General features: G+C 41.5%; 1 protein-coding gene across 5 annotated transcripts in view; it reads left to right on the top strand.

The window, feature by feature from the left end:
- Positions 1-17,370, top strand: part of LOC110506539 (myocardial zonula adherens protein) — a 37,543-nt gene that overhangs the window by 5,881 nt on the left and 14,292 nt on the right. For all 5 annotated transcript variants that reach the window (XM_090222327.1, XM_021586226.3, XM_021586227.3 and 2 more), the window contains one exon: positions 17,256-17,342. In XM_090222327.1, coding sequence (XP_090078453.1) covers positions 17,256-17,342 — 87 coding nt within the window. Of the gene's footprint in view, positions 1-17,255; positions 17,343-17,370 lie in introns of those variants that run through there.

Genomic DNA, 17,370 nt, shown 5'->3' with positions numbered 1-17,370 from the left:
CTTCTGTAACCGTAAAAGCCTTGGATTCATGCATGCTATTTAGGGATAGGCGTCCCATCAACAGGGACAGTTATAAATCACGATCACAGATTTTAGAGAAACAACAAATGTCGGTACATATACATGTAAGTTTCTTATATTGGCTGAAAGCCGATGACGCGGGCAGTCTTCACTTGATCGACTGTAACTGTGTCAAATAAGCACCAATCGGGGTCAAACAAAGCTAGATAGCCAATGAGCAGGCCAATGAGCCCCGTATATGCCGCAAAATGTAGCTGCTAACCTTGTGTGACAGCAAGCCTTTTCATTTTGGACAAAAATTATAAGAATATGGAGAGTTAGGAAGTTAGGAAAACTGGGTGTTTTGAAAATGTTGAACTTATTATATGGCTACTAATACTGGAAAAGCTAAATCCAAGTATACAGATTTGACAATATTCTTGCAGTAAAATGTAATGTGAATGTAAATGTCTCCTTCACGATTTGCCCAAATGTACCTGGGTGACTTCACACTAAATGTCATGTAGTTTGCTCATACTTCATGTTATCCGTCCACAACTTTGCACATACACTGCTGCCATCTTGTGGACACCATAAGAATTACAACCAGAGTGATGGCTAGATGTGGGACCTTTCTGTAGCATTTCAAAGATGTTGGTAAAAAAAAACAAAAAAATGTTTTTTTTTCTTCTTTGCATTTTCATCTACCAGATCTATTGTGTTATATTCTCCTACATTTACAAACTTCAAAGTGTTTCCTTTCAAATGGTACCAAGAATATGCATATCCTTGCTTTAGGGCCTGAGCTACAGGCAGTTAGATTTGGGTATGTCATTTTAGGTGAATATGTAAAAAATGGGTCTATCCCTAAGATGTTTTAACATCAGAAGCCTCCTCCCTAAGTTTGTTTTATTTACTGCTTTAGCACACTCCGCCAACCCTGATCTCCTAGCCGTGTCTGCATCCTGGCTTAGGAATGCCACCAAAAATTCTGAAATGTCCATCCCAGCTACAACATTTTCTGCCAAGATAGAACTGCCAAAGGGGTTGAGTTGCAACCTACTGCAGAGATAGCCTACAGAGTTCTGTCATGCTATCCAGGTCGGTGCCCAAACAGTTTGAGCTTCTACTTTTAAAAATCCACCTTTCCAGAAATAAGTCTCTCACTGTTGCCACTTGTTATAGACCCCCTTCAGCCCCCAGCTGTGCCCTGGACATCATATGTGAATGAATTGACCCCCATTTATCTTCAGAGTTTGTACTGTTAGGCGACCTAAACTGGGATATTCTTAACACCCCGGCCGTCCTACAATCTAAGCTAGATGCCCTCAATCTCACATAAATTATCATGGAATCTACCAGGTACAACCCTAAATCCGTAAACACGAGCACCCTCATAGATATCATCCTGACCAACCTGCCCTCTAAATACACCTCTGCTGTCTTCAACCAGGATCTCAGAAATAATTGCCTGAGGCCGTAATGGGTCCGCGGTCAAACGACCACCCCTCATCACTGTCAAACGCTCCCTAAAACACTTCAGCGAGCAGGCCTTTCTAATTCACCTGGCCCGGGTATCCTGGAAGGATATTGACCTCATTCCGTCAGTAGAGGATGCCTGGTTTTTCTTTAAAAGTGCTTTTCCTGACCATCTTAACTCAGCATTTCCCATTCAAAAAATGCAGAAATAAGAACAGACATTGCCCTTGGTTCACTAGAGATTTGACTGCCCTTGGCCAGCACAAAAACATCCTGTGGCATACTGCATTAACATCGAAAGACCCCGCGATATGCAACTTTTCAGGGAAGTTAGAAACCAATATACACAGGCAGTTAGGAAAGCCAAGGCTAGCTTTTTCAAACAGAAGTTTGCATCCTGTAGCACAAACTCCAAAAAGTTCTGGGACACTGTAAAGTCCATGGAGAATAAGAGCACCTCCTCCCAGCTGCCCACTGCACTGAGGCTAGGAAACACTGTCACCACCGATAAATCTACGATAATCGAGAATTTCAATAAGCATTTTTCTACAGCTGGCCATGCTTTCCACCTGGCTACCCCTACCCCGGTAAACAGCTCTGCACCCCACACAGCAACTTGCCCAAGCCATTTCTCCTTCACCCAAATAGCTGATGTTCTGAAAGAGCTGCAAAATCTGGACCCCTACAAATCAGCTGGGCTAGACAATCTGGACCCTCTCTTTCTAAAATGATCCGCTGCAATTGTTGCTGCCCCAATAACTAGCCTGTTCAACCTCTCTTTCGTATTGTCTGAGATCCCTAAAGATTGGAAAACTTTCTCGGTCACCCCCCTCTTCAAAGGGGGAGACACTCTAGACCCAAACTGTTACAGACCTATATCTATCCTACCCTGCCTTTCTAAAGTCTTTGACAGCCAAGTTAACAAACAGATCACCGACCATTTCGAATCCCACCGTACCTTCGCCGCTATGCAATCTGGTTTCCGAGCTGGTCATGGGTGCACCTCAGCCACGCTTAAGGTCCTAAACGATAACTGCCATCGATAAAAGACAATACTGTGCAGACATCTTCATCGACCTGGCCAAGGCTTTCGACTCTGTCAATCACCACATTCTTATCGGAAGACTCAACAGCCTTGGTTTCTCAAATGACTGCCTCATCTTGTTCACCAACTACTTCTCAGATAGAGTTCAGTGTGTCAGATCGGAGGGCCTGTTGTCTGGACCTCTGGCAGTCTCTATGGGGGTGCCACAGGGTTCAATTCTCAGGCCGATTCTTTTCTCTGTATACATCAATATGTCACTCTTGCTGCTGGTGATTCTCTGATCCACCTCTACGCAGACAACACCATTCTGTATACTTCTGGCACTTTTTTGGATATTGTGTTAACAGACTTTCAGATGAGCTTCAATGTTATACAACACTCCTTCTGTGGCCTCCGACTGCTCTTAAATGTAAGTAAAACCAAATGCATGCACTTCAACCGATCGTTGCCCACACCAGCTTGCCCGTCTAGCATCACTAATCTGGACAGTTCTGACTTAGAATATGTGGACAACTACAAATACCTAGGTGTCTGGTTAGACTATAAACTCTCCTTCCAGACTCATATTAAGCATCTCCAATCCAAAATTAAATCTAGAATCGGCTTCCTATTTTGCAAGAAAACAAAACAAAACATCCTTCACTGACTATTCTACCGATCCTTGACTTCGGCAATGTAATTTACAAAATAGCCTACAACACTCTACTTAGCAAATTGTATGTAGTCTATCACAGTGCCATCTGTTTGTTCACCAAAGCCCCATATACTACCCACCACTGCGACCTGTACGCTCTCGTTGGCTGGCCCTCGCTTCATATTTGTCGCCAAACCCACTGGCTCCAGTCATCTATAAGTCTTTGCTAGGCAAAGCCCCGCCTTATCTCAGCTCACTGGTCACCATAGCAGCACCCTCCCATAGCATGCGCGCCAGCAGGTATATTTCACTGGTCATCCCCAAAGCCAACTCCTCCTTTGGCCGCCTTTCCATCCAGTTCTCTGATGCCAATGACTGGAACGAATTGCAAAAATCACCGAAGCTTATATCTCCCTCAATAACTTTAAGCATCAGCTGTCAGAGCAGCTTACTGATCATTGCACCTGTACACAGGCCATCTGTAAATAGCCTACACAACTACCTCATACCCATATTGTTATTTATGTTTAGCTCCTTTGCAGCCCAGTATCTCTACTTGCACATTCATCTGCTGCACATCTAATACTCCAGTGTTTAATTGATCAATTGTAATTATTTCGCCACTATGGCCTATTTATTGCCTTACCTCTGTCATAACTGTCCTGATCAGGTCAGGTTACAGGAGACCACAACCCTACAGATTATCTCTCAACCCCAACAGAGGAGGAGAGATCTAGGGAGATCTAGGGTCTGAAGATGTGGGGGTTTTATGACCCCTCACGCCCCTGGTAAATCTCAGGCCACAGACAAATTCATTTGTCCTGTTACTATGGAGAACCAGCCTCAGAACAAATATAGGCACTTTGGAACAATGGTTTCCGTCAGCCTCAATGGTGGTCATGACGATAGATGGAATATGAAAATGTATGTCATTTTTGTTTTGTTATTTAAAGGTTAATAGATGACGTTATTACAAAAACATTGTAACGTGAAGAGTTTTCCTAGTATATGTTTGATGTTTACACATTGTACATTGTGTGGAAAATTTCCAAATCAAAGGGAATGTTTTGGTAAAGATGAAATGTGAAGTTAGTTGTCTAAAATTGGATTTGAGAAAAACCTAGACCTTGCTCTTTTTGTAACAGTATTTTTATTGGAATTTCACAATTTTCACCCATATTAAGAGATACAACAACAGAGACAAAGCACACAGAAAAAAAACAAGAAAAACAGCACCCACTTACACATATCTACGCGTATATATATATATATACATATACACACATATACATACATACATACATACATACACTCATGCATATACACACATATACGCGTACGCACACACACACATACACACCCATACATACTTACACCATTTTCCTCTTCCCGCTCGGTGCTTCTCTCACCCCATCACCATCATTGCGTCTCTCAATACATACATTTTAAACAAACTTACAAACAGAAATTAAACAAAAAAGCTCAGTTTAAACCAAGAGGTTAGGTTCCACACATGGAACGTACAGTGTAGTTCTGAAATACATAGATCCCCGCCATTCTACGAGAATCCTTGCAGCATAATAGCTGATACCTCAGGTTCTAGGTAATTTAGATAAGGTTCCCATACTTTGTAGAACTGGTCTGTTTTAGAGTGCAATGTACATGTCAGATATTCCAGAGGCACCCATTCAAATAGTATCTTATGCCAATCTTTAATAGAAGGAACCTTATCATTAATTCAATGTAAAAGGATGTTTTTCCTCGCTGCGAAGGTAAGGATGTTGTAAAGCCTCCTTTTACCCACAGAAGTAACATGCCTACTAGGGAGACCTAACAGTAAAGAAACTGGGTCCAATTCTAGATCAACCCCTAGGATCTTTTAAATTTCTTGCAGAACACCAGACCAGTATCTTTGTATTTTGGTACATGACCATAAACAATGTGTTAGGGTGCCTGTGTCAGTTTTGCATTTAAGACACTGAGGGGAAGAGGAAGTGGGGCTAAAAGCATGTCTGCGATTTGGGGATATCTGCAATCTGTGTATTATTCTTAATTGGATTGCTCTAGTACGATTACATATAGATATTGTTTTTGCATATCTCCAAATGTCCTCCCACATCTCTTCGTCAATAGTAACAGACAATTCTTTCTCCCACACTTGTTTCACCCTCTGTGTGTTGACAGCAGAAAAGGACCTTAAAGTATCATAAAACAGACTTTTTTCCTTTGTGGGAAAAAAAGCATTCTTTCAATGACAGACACATCAGGGTTACCAATTAAGGTGGTGCTCTTCAGAATATAATGTCTTACTTGTAGGAAACGGAAAAAGTCCTGCTTTGGGAGTCGATATTTCTCGACCATCTGCTCAAATGACAACAAAATCTTATCAGCAAATAAGTCATTTAGCCTGCGTATGCCCTTATTAAGCCAAAAGTTAAAGCCAGCATCCAGCAATCCTGGACTGAAATCTGGGTTGTTAAGAATTGGGGTAAGAGCAGAGGTTAGTTTGGACCTTCCCAGGAAGCGTTGAACTGACCTCCATACTTTGAGTGTGTTAAGTGTAATGGGATTATTGCAATGATCTTCTACAGACTTGAAACTTCTGAAAAATAAAATATCCTGTAAGGGGTATTTTGAAAGAGAAGTCTCAATGTCTAACCAAATAGAGGAGTCATCATTTGTGATCCAGTCAGAAATATAACAAAGGTGGGCACACCATTGATAGAACCTGATATTGGGCAGGTCCAAGCCGCCCATAGAACTTGGCAGCTGCAATATTGCCATCGTAAGTCTTGGCTTGCGTTTACTCCATATAAAGGAACTTAGCCATCCATTTACATCCTTTATTACCTTATTGGAGAGTAATACTGGGATCATTTGGATTGGGTAAAGTAGTCTAGGTAAAATGTTCATTTTCAAGAGGGATATTCTACCCAATCAAGAAATCGGGAGAGAGTTCCAGCGCTCCAGATCCTGTCTTATTGTATCAAACAAGGGAACAAAATTGGCTTTGTACATTTGCTGGAATTTAGGAGTTACAAATATACCCAGATACATGAAACCTGAGGGAGACCATTTAAAAGGGAAGGGGGGAGAAGTATTAGGTACAGAGTGTAGGCTACCAAGTGGCATAGCCTCTGACTTAGTTAGGTTAATCTTGTAGCCTGAGAATTCGCTGAATAATTCAATAATATTAATAAGAGCTGTAATTGAAGTCTCGGGACTAGAGATGAATATCAGGACATCATCAGCATACAAGCTTATTTTATGGTGAACATCACCAATGAGCAGCCCCTGTATAGCAGGCGTTACCCTGATGGCCTCGGCCAGTGGTTCCATAACGAGTGCAAAGAGGAGGGGGGATAAAGGACAGCCCTGTCTGGTACCTCTGTGTATAGAGAAGCTATTTGACCTTAGCCCATTAGTAAGGACAGCAGCCTGAGGATCATCATATAAAACTTTCACCCATTTTATAAAGTTGTCACCCAGACCAAATTTATTTAGAGCAAATAATAGGTAAGACCCCTCCACACGATCAAATGCTTTCTCAGCATCTAGGGAGAGCACAAGACCATCCACAGCACTTTGTTGGTAAGCTTGAATTACATTAAGAAGCCGCCTGACATTGTTGCATGACTTACGGACCTTAATGAAGCCAGTTTGGTCTCCTTTCAAAATTAGTGGCAGTAATCTTGTGGCTAGAATTTTAGAAAGCAATTTTCTATCCACATTCAGAAGGGAAATTGGTCTGTTCGAGGAACAAGACTCCCTTTTTGAGAATAAGTGAAATGTTGGCTTCTCTCAGCGTTTGAGGGAGTTGGTCATTTGAAAATGAGTGATTAAACATATCACGCAATGGCTCAAGGATCAGGCCATGGAACTCTTTATAGAACTCACTACAAAACCCGTCTGGTCCTGGGGCCTTACCATTTTGCAGATTCTTAATTGCGAACATTATCTCTTCCTTGGTAATAGGGGCATTAAGGAGGGACCGCTGCTCTTCGGAGATAGTAGGGAGCTCAATCTTATAAAAGAAGTTCTCCATTAATTTGGGTCCATCATTTGGCAGTTCTGAGGCATAAAGATTTGTATAAAATGTCTTAAATGAGTCACATATCAATTTATTTTCATATAAATGATTACCATCAGAGTCAGTAATAGTAGCAATTGACTGAGAGTCAGCTCTCTTTTTAGCTAGGTATGCCAAGTACTTTCCTGGCTTATCCCCATGTTCATATAGCTTTTGCCTGACAAATCTCATTTTCTTTTCAGCGTCCTGTGTTAGGAGAGAGTCTAACGTTGATCTAATGACTGATATTTCCTTTAATAGGGCAGGAGTGGGCGTTTTAATGTAGTCCTTCTCTTTAGTTCCTAATTCACCCTCTAACATTTTTTGCTTTTCACGCTTTTTCCGTCTCTTAGTAGCTGTGTATGACATAATCAGACCTCTGGCATACGCTTTACAGGTCTCCCAAAGGAGAGAGGGGTTATCTGTTGATTGAGAGTTAATAGAGAAAAATGCTTTAAACTCTGTAATAAAATATGATGTGAATGTATGGTCTTTAAGAATGGTTGTGTTCAACCTCCAATGTCTTGACCGATTGAATGCCCCGTTGAGTTTTATGTCCAAGATAACCTCAGCATGATCAGATATGACTATGCTTCCTATCCTAGCAGATAGAACAGACTGCAGAGACGTCCTGGGCATAAAAAAATAATCTATTCTAGTCTGACATCCATGAGGTGCAGAGAAAAAAGTGAACTCTCTGTTGGAGGGATGAAAAGCTCTCCAGACATCTGCATACCCCAGATCATCACAAATAGCTTTAACTGACTTAGCTTGAGGAGAGAGTGAAGCTATACCGCTGGGAAACCTATCAATAAGGGGGTTCAACAAGCAGTTAAAATCTCCTCCAACCACTGCAGTGTCCGAGTTTAAGTCTGAAAAGTCTAGAAATACCTTAGTGAGGAAATCAGGGGGGTGAGCAGGGGGGAAGTAAATATTCAATATAGAAATGTTCTGCCCTTGAAAAGTACCATTAATTATAACAAAGCGACCAAATTTATCTTTCACACAATTCAAGACCTTAAGTGGTAAGTTATTTTTCACCAGAATTGCTACCCCTCTACTTTTGGATGTAAATGATGAGAAAAACACTTGACCAAACCCCCCTTGTTGTAATTTCTGGTGCTCCTTATCATCCAAATGAGTTTCTTGCAACAGGGCAATATCAATATTTTATTTTTTCAAAAAAGACAGTACCTTCTTCCTCTTAATGGGGTTATGGCTCCCTCTAATGTTCCATGTACATACACGCAGTCCGTTACCTGCCATTGTATCTTGACCATTCAATATCCAGGCTGGATCCCACTGTAAAAGTGGGGTGGTACCTTTTTCCATGTGTGGAACTCTCCTCTATCTCACCGAGCATAAACAAACGATATGAACCCTGAACTCGAACTATACTAAACCCAAAAATTAAACATGTAAAGATCCAAAAGGGGGTTTTCCCACTAGCTAACATGCAGGGGATTTCAACTCTCCAAATGTAGACTCTTAAGTCTGCATTGCCGCTCCATAGCCTCATCCTTTATATGTATGGAAAAGAAAATCAATAGGAGAAGATTGAGGCTATTCCACCTAAAACCAAGCCTGGGCACCAATATGGATTCACACATATCTCAGCCTGAGCTATAGCGGCTATTACTTTAGCAAGAAAAATAATAAAGATACAAATATTACTGAGCCGGAGTACGTGAGGACTCACGCCACTGTTTCATGATCAGATTCAACCAAAAATAAACAAAGTTATCCAATGCTGCTGAGGTGCAGCTTAAAAGTTATTTACCCGAGAGAGTCAATAAACGCAGCAGCCTCTTCAGGTGTGTAGAGCTTTTTAGGTGATCCGTTGACCATAATCTTCAATGTGGCCGGGTACAACAGTGCGTAGTCCATCTTCATTCTCCTGAGTCGAGCCTTCGCCTCATCAAACGCTTTGCGTCTTCGTACAACCGCAGTGGAATAATCATTGAAGAATAAGACCTTAGGACTTTTACGTTGTCTACCATCAGAGCCGATGTTTCTAGCCGTGTCCATGACGTGCTGCTTGTCGGTGAAGTTGTGGAACTTTATAACCACCGGCCGTGGGAGCTGATTGGGACCAGGTATCGGTGCTTGAGAGCGATGGGCTCTGTCCAGCTTCACACGACCAGCCTTAGTGTCCATTTGTAGGTAGCCAGGGATCCATTCCTCAAAGAATTTTACTGAACGTGTCCCTTCAGAATTTTCCGGGAGTCCCACAACACGAATATTGCATCTGCGTCCTCGATTATCCAAGTCGTCAATGTGCTCCGCCATTTTGCGCACCTGTTTCTCAAGTGCTTTTATCTTAGCGTCCATAGATGTAGTTGAAGTTTCCACTGCATCAATTCTTCCTTCCGCCTCAACAACACGTTCCACAATCCTCTGTAGTTCAGCTGAATGGCCTGCTATTGCTTCCGACCGTTCTTATCTTAGCATCGATCACTTTAGTAATGTTATCAGTCATCTTTTGAATCACCAGGTCCATTGTGCCTGGATCCGCAATGGTGCTAGCCTCGCTAACGTTAGCTAGCTCCTCATGCACATCCACATCCATGGTCGACTTCTTAGTAGTTCTGTTGGGCATGTTGTCGGAGATTTTTGCGAAATAGCCGTCAAGACTCATTATATGGTAACTTATTTAGCCAATTCTACCACTTTTTCAAGCTAGGAGATTAATGTAAAAATATAAATTTACGAATGCCACGAGAGCTCGCTGAAACACTGTGTTCTCTCTACGGCGCCATTTTCATCCCCCCTAGACCTTGCTCTTAACTTGGTACGCCCAGAGAATTGCCCTAAAGGCGGTTACGCCCACTTCTGACCCAAGGGTATAAAACCTGTGAGTAAAGAATTTACAGAGGAGACTACGTGACCCAAGCTGCAGCAAAGGTCTAAAAAGTCAACGAACCCAGAACGCAACACAAGTTTGAAGACAAATAAATCTTTTTCTACCCAAGCTACAGATGTGTCTAAGCGGGTGAATTCAAGCCGGACCCCCTAGCATCCAATCCCAGCGAATCGTGCTATCTAAACAGTTTCATCCATTTGCTGTGAGCTCTGAGCTACAGAGTTGTCTGTCCTCAGAAGACCCTTTCCAGAGCAAGGGTGAGGGAACAGACTCCTAAGCCAAAACTTTTAATCATTTGATGAGCAACAGTCGTCATATTAACTAATAAAACGTCACGACACCTCCGTAATCTTACTACATTTGCACACACAGTATATACACTTTTCTATTGTGTTATTGACTATACGTTTGTTTATCCCATGTGTAACTTGTTTGTGTCGCACTGCTTTGCATTATCTAGGTCAGGTCGCAGTTAGAAATGAGAACTTGTTCTCAACTGGCCTACCTGGTTAAATAAAGGTGAAGAAAAAAAACAAACACTTGGAAGTGAAACCTGGGTAGCAGGAGACAACAAGACTGTGGTGCCACATAGAGATGGAGAGGACGAAGAAAGAAAACACGCATTACAAGATAGTTAAGTGAAGGAGGGAGGGAGGAAACATCTTACATTTAAGTCGGAGACATTATGTTTCGGGAAAAGGACAATGATGAAAGTGGTGATCTACCATGAAATTAAAAAGGGCGTGTCCTGTAACCCGACACCCTGCGGGAGACAGGCTTATCAGTGACTCTGACCTGGATGTGGTGTAATGCATCTGCTCCTTATGAACTGCCTGGAACGGTGGCACAGAGGTGCTAGACTGAAAGTTTACATGCCTGCAACATAAGACCCCCACTGCCACAATGTGCTTGAGTCAAATTATGGTGTTTTTGAAGTTAAGTCAATTCAATCAAATGGGTTACATTAGAAAAACGTTTTACTTCTACATGACATGTACTGTATAGTAAGTTCCACATACATGTCCTAAAGAAAGGAAATAAAGCTCAGGGCACAAAGCAGTATTAGAGGTATATACAGTGCCTTGCGAAAGTATTCGGTCCCCTTGAACTTTGCGACCTTTTGCCACATTTCAGGCTTCAAACATAAAGATATAAAACTGTATTTTTTTTGTGAAGAATCAACAACAAGTGGGACACAACCATGAAGTGGAACGACATTTATTGGATATTTCAAACTTTTTTAACAAATCAAAAACTGAAAAATTGGGCGTGCAAAATTATTCAGCCCCTTTACTTTCAGTGCAGCAAACTCTCTCCAGAAGTTCAGTGAGGATCTCTGAATGATCCAATGTTGACCTAAATGACTAATGATGATAAATACAATCCACCTGTGTGTAATCAAGTCTCCGTATAAATGCACCTGCACTGTGATAGTCTCAGAGGTCCGTTATAAGCGCAGAGAGCATCATGAAGAACAAGGAACACACCAGGCAGGTCCGAGATACTGTTGTGAAGAAGTTTAAAGCCGGATTTGGATACAAAAAGATTTCCCAAGCTTTAAACATCCCAAGGAGCACTGTGCAAGCGATAATATTGAAATGGAAGGAGTATCAGACCATTGCAAATCTACCAAGACCTGGCCGTCCCTCTAAACTTTCAGCTCATACAAGGAGAAGACTGATCAGAGATGCAGCCAAGAGGCCCATGATCACTCTGGATGAACTGCAGAGATCTACAGCTGAGGTGGGAGACTCTGTCCATAGGACTACAATCAGTCGTACATTGCACAAATCTGGCCTTTATGGAAGAGTGGCAAGAAGAAAGACATTTCTTAAAGATATCCATAAAAAGTGTCGTTTAAAGTTTGCCACAAGCCACCTGGGAGACACACCAAACATGTGGAAGAAGGTGCTCTGGTCAGATGAAACCAAAATTGAACTTTTTGGCAACAATGCAAAACGTTATGTTTGGCGTAAAAGCAACACAGCTGAACACACCATCCCCACTGTCAAACATGGTGGTGGCAGCATCATGGTTTGGGCCTGATTTTCTTCAGCAGGGACAGGGAAGATGGTTATAATTGATGGGAAGATGGATGGAGCCAAATACAGGACCATTCTGGAAGAAAACCTGATGGAGTCTGCAAAAGACCTGAGACTGGGATGGAGATTTGTCTTCCAACAAGACAATGATCCAAAACATAAAGCAAAATCTACAATGGAATGGTTCAAAAATAAACATATCCAGGTGTTAGAATGGCCAAGTCAAAGTCCAGACCTGAATCCAATCGAGAATCTGTGGAAAGAACTGAAAACTGCTGTTCACAAATGCTCTCCATCCAACCTCACTGAGCTCGAGCTGTTTTGCACGGAATGGGAAAAAAATTCAGTCTCTCGATGTGCAAAACTGATAGAGACATACCCCAAGCGACTTACAGCTGTAATCGCAGCAAAAGGTGGCGCTACAAAGTATTAACTTAAGGGGGCTGAATAATTTTGCACGCCCAATTTTTCAGTTTTGATTTGTTAAAAAAGTTTGAAATATCCAATAAATGTCGTTCCACTTCATGATTGTGTCCCACTTGTTGTTGATTCTTCACAAAAAAATACAGTTTTATATCTTTATGTTTTAAGCCTGAAATGTGGCAAAAGGTCGCAAAGTTCAAGGGGGCCGAATACTTTCGCAAGGCACTGTAGCACAGTGGAGTCTGTCATCATGCAAGCAATTTTGATACACAGTTAAGCTTAAGTAACATTGTCAATTAAAGTAGTGAATAGTAAACTCTTAGAAGAAAAGGTGCTATCTAGAACCTAAAATGATTATTCGGCTGTCTCAATAGAAGAACCCTTTGAAGAACCCTTTTTGGTTCCAGGTATAATCCCTTTGGTTCCAGGTAGAACCCTTTTGGGTTCTATGTAAAACCCTTTCCACAGAGGGTTTGACATGGAACCCAAGAGTTCTACCTGGAACCAAAAATGGTTATTCCTATGGGGACAGCCGAAGAACCCTTTTTTCTAAGAGTGCAGAATATTACCCATTGCTTTTGATTTTGAGTTCTTCAGACTAGGCCTCTCTCATCTGGTTTTCCATGAATAAATAACACTGTCAGTTCAGTGAGGGTCACATTCCTTTGGGACATTAAAGCTGTTTTCACAGCCCCTTATCTGACTGGATAGAAGTAGAAAAATCAGTTTCTGTTACAATTCAGCTTCAAAAAATCCAGGACGAAACTGGAACAAAACTGGAATAAATACCCCCTCCGCAAACATGCTGAAACACCTACATTGTAATATTTAAAACGCAATTGAGGCTGACATATGAAGTTCTTTCAGAGGGTGTGTACAGTACCGGCCATAAAACATAATGACGGCCATTCTTCTCTCCCATCTGTTGGAATTCACATTGCCTATTTGGAGCCCCTCGTAATGTCAGCCTGCTCTCTCTCTCTGTGGATTATCTGGTGTGGAAATGTGAAGCAACGTCCAGCTCAGGAGGCCATGAAACAACAGTGGCGTCATTATTCCCCATCTCTTATCTCTGCTGGATGGGCGAAGGACGCCTTCTCTCTCTGGCTGGATGGGCTGCAGAGCAGAGGTCTTGGATGATGTTCCTCTGAGCTAATATTTGTTTAGTAGGGAAGCTTCTCTTTTCTCTTCTAAGAAACAAGAGCTTTTTAGTTGTTGTCCAAAATATACAGTACCAGTAAAGGTTTGGACACACCTACTCATTCCAGGGTTTTTCTTTATTTGTACTATTTTCTACACTGTAGAATAATAGTGAAGACATCAAAACTATGAAATAACACAAAAGTGTTAAACAAATCAAAATATATTTATATTGAGATTCTTCAAAGTAGCCACCATTTGCCTTGGTGACAGCTTTGCACGCTCTTAGCATTCTCTCAACCAGCTTCATGAGGTAGTCACCTGCATTTCAATTAACGGTTGGGCCTTCTTAAAAGTTAATTTGTGGAATTTCTTTCCTTCTTAATGCGTTTGAGCCAATAAGTTGTGTTGTGACAAGGTAGGGGTGGTATACAGAAGATAGCCCTATTTGGTAAAAGACCAAGTCCATATTATGGCAAAAACAGGTAAAATAAGCAAAGAGAAACGAAAGTTCATCATTACTTTAAGACATGAAAGTCAGTCAATCCGGAACATTTCAAGAACTTTGAAGGTTTCTTCAAGTGCAGTCACAAAAACAATCAAGCGCTATGATGAAATTGGCTCTCATGAGGACTGCCAAAGGAAAGGAAGACCCAGAGTTACCTCTGCTGCAGAGGATACGTTCATTAGAGTTAACTGAACTTCCAGATTGCAGCCCAAATAAATGCTTCACAGAGTTCATGTCACGATTCTTCAAAATCGAACCCAGAAGCAGACCAGGACAAGGAGAGTAGGAAGAAGGTGAGTATTTATTTACAAGTGAATGTGAATGGGTAGATATATCCAGGTGGTGTAGCGGGTAGCGGTGGTGAGTTGATGGGAGTAAATAGGTGGATCCAATGGGGAAGCGGAATCCTCTGACGACCAGGCGGGAATGGGGTAAATGATCCGGGTGAGTAATGTTCATGGCTAACGATCCGGCAGGGAATGGATGTCAGGTCAGAGCTTTTGAAGGGGAGAGGTGATGATCAGGACAGGTGTGCAGATTACTGATGGGATACAGGTGCGGGTGAACATCAATCTCCCAACAAGCTAATTCGCCCGGCAACCAGACAGGGTGCGTTCCAGGACACCGGAAACACACTCCAGGACAGAAACACAGGCAAACACAGACTCAGGAAGCGGGATTCGTGACAGTTCAAGTAACAGACACATGTCAACATCAACTGTTCAGAGGAGGCTGTGTGAATCAGGCCTTCGTGGTCAAATTGCTGCAAAGAAACCACTACTAAAGGACACCAATAAGAAGAAGTGACTTCCTTGGGCTAAGAAACATGAGCAATGGACATTAGACCAGTGTAAATCTGTTCTTTGGTCTGATGAGTCCAAATTTGAGATTTTTGGTTCCAATCTTCTTTGTGAGACGCAGAGTAGGTGAATGGATGATCTCCGCATGTGTGGTTCCCACCATGAAGCATGGAGGAGGAGGTGTGATGGTGTGGGGGTGCTTTGCTGGTAACACTGTCTGTGATTTATTTAGAGGCACACTTAACCAGCATGGCTACCACAGCATTCTGCAGTGATACACCATCCCATCTGGTTTGCGCTTAGTTGGACTATCATTTGTTTTTCAAGAGGACAATGGCCCAAAACACACCTCCAGGCTGTGTAAGAGAGTGATGGAGTGCTATATCAGATGACCTGGCCTCCACAATTACCCGGCCTCAACCCAATGAGATGGTTTGGGATGAGTTGGGCCGCAGAGTGAAGGAAAAGCAGCCAACAAGTTCTCAGTATATGTGGCAACTCCTTCAAGACTGTTGGAAAACCAATCCTCATGAAGCTGGTTGAGAGAATGCCAAGAGTGTGCAAAGCTGTCATCAAGGCAAAGGGTGGCTACTTTGAAAAATCTCAAATCTCAAATATATGATATTTATTAAAACACTTTTTTGGTTACTACATGATTCCATATGTATTATTTCATAGTTTTGATGTCTTCACTATTATTTTACAACGTAGAAGAAAGTAAAATAAAGAAAAAGCTTTGAATGAGTAGGCTTGTCCAAACTTTTGATTGGTACTGTATATCAATTACCATCCCCTGTGTTGTTGAAGTCTGTCATTAAGTGCTTCTTCTTAGGGCTAGGCCCCTTTTTTCTTAATTTCCGTCTGAATGATGTGCCCAAAGTAACCTGCCTGTTGCTCAGGCCCTGAAGCCAGGATATGCATATAATTGGTACCATTGGAAAGAAAACACTTTGAAGTTTGTAGAAATGTTAAAATAATGTAGGAGAATATAACACAAAATATATGGTAGGAGGAAATCCAAAGAAAAACCAACCGGAAATTTTATTTTGAGAGACCATCCTCTTAGAATGGCAAGTAAAAGGTCATATTGAAAATTAGCTTCCTGGATGGCTTCCACAGGGTGTCACCAGTCTATGTTCAAGGTTTCAGGCTTGTAACTTCAAAAGCAAATAATACATATCAGTTTTAGTACAGAGACACAGTCTTGGAAATTCGTGTTTGCGCCCGCCATGAAGACAGAACGCACCTGCTAAAATCGGTTTCCTATTGAACAGACTTCTTATCGTAAGAAATATTATTGTTTGATTACATTTTAGGGTATCTGAGGAGTAAATAGAAACTTGTTTTGACTTGTTGAAACAAAGTTTAGGGGTAGATTTTCGGATTCCTTCTCTGCATGTTGAACGAGTGGACTACTCAAATCAATGGCACCAACTAAACTGACTTTTTAGGATATAAAGAAGGATTTTATCTAACAAAACAACACTACATGCTATAGCTGGGACCCTTTGGATGACAAATCAGAGGAAGATTTTCAAAAAGTAAGTGAATATTTAATCGTTATTTGTGAATGTATGAAACCTGTGCCGGTGGAAATATATTTTGATGTGCCTTCCTCAAACAATCTCATGGCATGTTTTTGCTGTAATAGCTACTGTAAATCGGATAGTGCAGTTAGATTGACAATAATTTAAGCTTTCAACCAATATAAGACACTTATATGTAACTAAATGTTTAATATCCATAATTTTTATGATTTTTTTTTTAATTGCATGCCATCCAGTAGCGGGACGCCTTTCGTGCCCGTCCCGCTTGCGGGACGCCTATCCCAAACAGGTTCAGAAACTAGGCTCCTCCTAGCTCGTTCCCCATAAAGCATTGCAGTTGTCCAAACCCGTATTTTTAAAACATGTATGGGTTATGACTAAGATGTGGTCTAGAAAAGAGCATAATGACTATTCCCAGTGATCAAAACTACAGTAGACTATGTTCAACAAAGATGGTAATCTGTCATCAACAGTTTGATGAGAACAGGTACAGGATCCATGCATTTAAACTGTACCCTTGGCCCATATCATTATCTGAAAGAGGGGAATACGTTATGTACATTGAAGCGCATAATTTGCAAACTAAATATGTGGCTTTAAAAAAACAGGAATTCCAAGCATTCAGTAACAATCAGGTTACAGGGTTGTGAAATATCTCCAGATATTGTGAGCACACAGTTCATTTGTTTCTGTTTGTCTTCTCAGCAAGAGGAGAAGGTTGTCAATGGAACATGGAAGAAGAACAGACTCATCCAGAGAGAGAGGCCAGCTGGCAGTGAGTCACCTGTACAGGTAAACTACCACAACCACAACACAAAAA

This window comes from Oncorhynchus mykiss, chromosome 26 (genome assembly GCF_057628025.1).
Source record: "Oncorhynchus mykiss isolate SJ-2025 chromosome 26, ASM5762802v1, whole genome shotgun sequence".
NCBI classification, from domain to species: Eukaryota; Metazoa; Chordata; class Actinopteri; order Salmoniformes; family Salmonidae; genus Oncorhynchus; species Oncorhynchus mykiss.
This window is presented reverse-complemented; position numbering and strand designations above follow the sequence as displayed.